Consider the following 4,650-nt stretch of genomic DNA (forward strand, 5'->3'; position numbering starts at 1 on the left):
ATAAACTGACTCCAACGATTACAAAATAAAGTCTAAAAGATAGTAACAAATCTTCGAGGTCTTCAATTTCTTTCTTCTTCCAGAACACAATCTTGTACTCTTCTGAAGGCAGCCAAATATAGATACCGAACCATAAACCTGTAGATACCGACGAAAGTTCTCCCATAATTTTTTGAGCCGCAATGCAAAGGCTGCGTGCACGCACGCAACCATTAAAGCAGTCATACAACATCGGCAAGAGTACCAACACCAGTATGTCAGGGAATAATAACCGACTAGCTTTGTCGTCGTCGATGGAGAGCCGAGAGTACGAATCACCATTGTCGAGGACGTAGGAGCCGGGACAAAAACTGCGAGGATAATCCTCCTCGCGGCAACAATGACAAAAGATCCAAAATCGATCTGGCGAAGCAAGATCCGAAGACCCATACCTAGAAAATTGTGATTGTTCAACACCATCATTGACGCCGGGAAGAAGATCTCGTCGCCGAACGAAAGGCCGAAGATCACTTATTGCAGACGATGCCATCTCCATTGAGGGGAAACCAACAAGAAGGCGGCTACCAAAATCCTAACATAATCTAATGAAAACAATACTTTTATTCAAAACTCCACGCATAGATCGGGTTCCCCACTCCTCCTGACGCCGGCGAAGCCGACCGGAGGAGGGGGAACCAATCTATGGAGGAGGATGAACTGGAGGTGGCTAGGGTTGAGGCGGCGGCTGAGAGGAAAGATGCGATACGCGCTACTGACCAAATAATTAGTTGATGTGAATTTCCATGCGGGTTAGTGTGCTTTGGGTTTCATAAATTTACTAGTGGATTGGTGCGGGTTGGGCCGTGAGCTTATTTATTTTAGGTTCATGTTAGGTACATGTCTCTCCCGTTGGGCTAGAAACCATGTCATGTGGCATATTTTCTTCAAAAAAATTCTAGTAGGGTTTTTTGGCTGCAGATCTTCTGCTTGGGCCTCTTTGGTTTGCCAGAATTTGAAAACACGTGACTATGAAAAACGTAGGATTGTGTGATGGCAATGTCATGCAAAACATAAAAGAAATACGGAGTAGGAGAATTGTTAGGAAGCAATAGGTGCATCCCTTAGATGTCATTGAAACAAAGGAATATAATTTTACTTTGGAATTGCATGAAGAATAGTCCATGTGAGAAAAATTCATATGGTTTCTAATCCTACAAACCAAACCAGCTCTATAAAACTTCCAAGAAATAAAATTGCCCAAAACTTCTATGGAAGTATGGAACTCCTTGGACAAGGAGCAGGCCTTTCTTCTTTTGTTGGAACCAACGAGGCCTCCACTACCTCCAAACGGACAAGTAAAAGAGCTCCACGAAATGGGCCAATGCAGTTACATGGCTGGCCCAGTGGGCTACATTGAGCCAGCAGCAGCAGCTGCGTCCATCTCTTTCGAACCTCTGCCTATTCTCAACGAGAAAAAACGCTCGATTGTCGAGCGTATCTGACGATGGGGATACATTCGGTCGATTCCCCAAGCTCCTACTAAATGCCTGATGCGCACAACATAAGCTCATGCCATGTACGGCAAAGAAGCTACGTGGAAGGATCTCCGTCAGAGAACAACTTCAGATTTGCACCGACCGTAGCCGCCGCGCTGTCAATCTGCTGGGCAGTTTCTTTTCTCGTCTTTTCCTCGCATTTCTCCGGTGCATTGTTGACTCTACACCGTGGCGGCCAAAATATCCGATCCGACGGCGGGCGCTGTGTTTTGGTTCTTGTCCAGAGAAGAGAAGGGCCGAGAAGGCGATATCGTGTTCATTCGCTTGGCCACACAACGCCCATCGATCCCCCAGAGCATGCCGCCAACAAACCGAAATTAAAACTCGGCCGTCGGATCTGAATCGGATGGCTCCGGACCGATCGGCCTCTCAGCGTCAGGTTCACCTTTCCGAGGCTATGAAAAGTCACAGGGAGTTCGATTCCTCCACATCTTGCTCCAGTTCTGTACACGCGTACGAAACCGAACCTCTCGGCAGCTCGCCGCGCTGCCACCGCTCCGGTCTTCCCCACTTCCGCTTTCGCGCTGCCCCGCTCCGTCCCTGTCCATTTATAGCCTCCTCGAAAGCGCGCCAGGGCCTAGTGAGTGTAGTGCTAAGCAACGTCACTCCCATTCCATGGCCGCTGGTCTCTCGGGCGCCCCCATGACCGGCTTCGCCGCCGTCAAGAACCCGCTCCTCGCCGCGCGCTGCCGCACGCTGCCTCCCCGCCCGCTCCCGTTCTCGCCCTTCACGCGGACGCCGCGCAGGCGCGGGCTCGAGACCGTCACGTGCTTCGTGCCGCAGGTCGGGCAGGCGCCCGCTCCGGAGCCGGCGACGGTGCCCGTGCCCGTGCCGATGCCTTCGCCTTCGCTGGAGGAGGAGGCGGCGCTCGCGGCGTCGCGCCGCGTGGCGGAGAGGAAGGCGCGGAAGCAGTCGGAGCGGCGGACGTACCTGGTGGCCGCCGTCATGTCCAGCCTCGGCGTCACCTCCATGGCCATAGCCTCCGTCTACTACCGCTTCGCCTGGCAAATGGAGGTACGTGCGTGGCAGCCATTCGTTTTAGCTATCTTTCCTCGTTACCGTTAGAGGAGTAGCCGCAGTTTTAGCACGGCGACAGTTGAGTTTGACTGACAGTTATGCAAATCTGTGCGTGCGTCCAGGGCGGCGAGGTGCCCATGACCGAGATGCTGGGCACGTTCGCGCTCTCCGTCGGCGCAGCGGTAAGCACACGTGAAACTCTTGCCCTTGTACTGGCTCCAAGGAATCCATGGAGTCAGGGATAATTTCTGAAACTGGAATCGATGGATGCAGGTCGGGATGGAGTTCTGGGCGCAGTGGGCGCACAAGGCGCTATGGCACTCCTCGCTGTGGCACATGCACGAGTCGCACCACCGGCCGCGCGACGGGCCCTTCGAGCTCAACGACGTCTTCGCCATCATCAACGCCGTGCCGGCCATCGCCCTCCTCGCCTTCGGCTTCTTCCACCGCGGCTTCGTCCCAGGACTCTGCTTCGGCGCGGTAAGCTAAAACCCCTGCACGACCCAAACCGCCGGAGCCGTCTGCCAGAAACCATCCGATTAGGATCTCAGTTGCCACATGTCCATCTTCTACAGGGCCTCGGGATTACGCTTTTCGGCATGGCGTACATGTTCGTCCACGACGGCCTGGTCCACCGCCGGTTCCCCGTCGGCCCCATCGCCAATGTGCCCTACTTCCGGCGAGTGGCTGCGGCTCACAAGGTAGTAGCCACCTCTCACTCTTCCCTGAACACGTCGTCGCAGCCGTACCAGCTTGGTGATTTCCTTGTATTTTTGCTGATTATGTGTGTGTGGTTTTAGATACACCACATGGACAAGTTCGAGGGTGTACCGTATGGGCTCTTCCTGGGACCCAAGGTGAGCATGGCGCCTATCGTTTTGTCATCTTGCACCACGTGCCTACTCGTGCTAGTGTGCCGTGACCACTGAACAAGTGACCAGTACAGGACAAGCACTGCGATCTTCCTTGTAAAACGTCCGTCTCAACGCTCGTGTGGTTGTGGTGAATGCAGGAGCTGGAGGATGTTGGTGGCCTAGACGAGCTGGAGCAGGAGCTCGCCAGAATCAACCGGACTCGGAGCATTTGAGCTCTGGGCATGATCGATCTAGGAGGAGAGCTCCGTTCAACGATTCTTGTTATTCTTGGTGGATGCTCATTGATTTAATTGATGGTACTGGAGATGGGGAGTCCAGAGCAAGCAGCAATCTGATGATCAGGTGGTGTTGTACTCCCCTATTAGTTGGCTGTACGGGGCGAAGATGAGCCTACACAAATTATAGGAAGAAGAAGAAGCACAGTTGGTACACGAGGTTCTGTGTGCCATGATTTTTTCTGCCTTCGCGGCTTCACCGCGTCCACATTTTTGTTTTGTGGAGACCCAGCTCCTTGTCTTGTTCTTATGGCTAGAAACTACAGTACTCCTGTGTATAACATGTAGAGAAGGTTGTGAACCACTTCAATGAAAGTAAAGTTGGCGGTCCGGAAGAGTGCTGGAAATTCAGAGAATTTCTTTGTTTCCTGCCATATTCCTAGTGCAGCTCTTTTTCATAAACTAGGCACAAAAGTTGTCATTTTCGTTGATTAAGAAGGAGATTTTTTTAGAGGTCTTACAAAACGACCCTTGACCTAAAGGAAAAGAAAAAAAACATAGCCTACTCTCGCGGCATTATACTGTTACATAAGGTTTTACCCCAGCGAGGCTTCACATAGCCTGCTTTCTCTTTGATTTTTGAAGCAAGCATGACTAAGGTAAGGCGTGGTTTCCTTCCAAATTTCCCATGACACCAAGGGAAGTCGTGACCTTAGATTGGCCATTCTTCTGAATCGCCTCACACTACAAGAAAAGTTCTGATAGACAACGTCCCAAAATCGTCAACTAAGGGGCATTTTTCGTCGCCTATGGGCCTAACCCGACGATATGGGTTCCGTTGTCGAAACTGCGTCGAGCAAAGTCCAACGACGATTTTTCGGTCCGTCGCGCTTGGGCGCCCTTCCGCCACGGAAAATCGGACCGTTGCGGAAGTGTTTTCGGGAGCCCGTTGACCGCCGACGTCATGCAACCGACACGTGGCGGACGCCGTTAACTCGCGCTAACGGC

The 4,650-nt window shown here is 52.3% G+C and overlaps 1 protein-coding gene across 1 annotated transcript; it reads left to right on the plus strand.

Moving 5' to 3' along the window:
• Nucleotides 1-1,960: 1,960 nt before the first annotated feature.
• LOC124677455 (beta-carotene 3-hydroxylase, chloroplastic-like) lies at nt 1,961-4,032 on the plus strand. Its single transcript, XM_047213440.1, has 6 exons — nt 1,961-2,549; nt 2,675-2,734; nt 2,826-3,032; nt 3,128-3,253; nt 3,353-3,409; nt 3,565-4,032. The coding sequence occupies exons 1-6, from the start codon at nt 2,151-2,153 to the stop codon at nt 3,637-3,639; spliced, it is 924 nt and encodes a 307-aa protein (XP_047069396.1). The 5' UTR covers nt 1,961-2,150; the 3' UTR covers nt 3,640-4,032.
• Nucleotides 4,033-4,650: the final 618 nt, after the last annotated feature.

This window comes from Lolium rigidum, chromosome 7 (genome assembly GCF_022539505.1).
Source record: "Lolium rigidum isolate FL_2022 chromosome 7, APGP_CSIRO_Lrig_0.1, whole genome shotgun sequence".
Classification (NCBI taxonomy): Eukaryota; Viridiplantae; Streptophyta; class Magnoliopsida; order Poales; family Poaceae; genus Lolium; species Lolium rigidum.

What these genes read in the sequence shown, in the direction of transcription:
- LOC124677455 (XM_047213440.1), top strand. Translation starts at nt 2,151, where the DNA reads ATGGCCGCTGGTCTCTCGGGCGCCCCCATGACCGGCTTCGCCGCCGTC. An exon ending in CAGGACTCTGCTTCGGCGCG is followed by an intron (nt 3,033 to 3,127) that starts GTAAGCTAAAAC and finishes CATCTTCTACAG; the next exon opens with GGCCTCGGGATTACGCTTTT. An exon ending in GAGTGGCTGCGGCTCACAAG is followed by an intron (nt 3,254 to 3,352) that starts GTAGTAGCCACC and finishes GTGTGGTTTTAG; the next exon opens with ATACACCACATGGACAAGTT.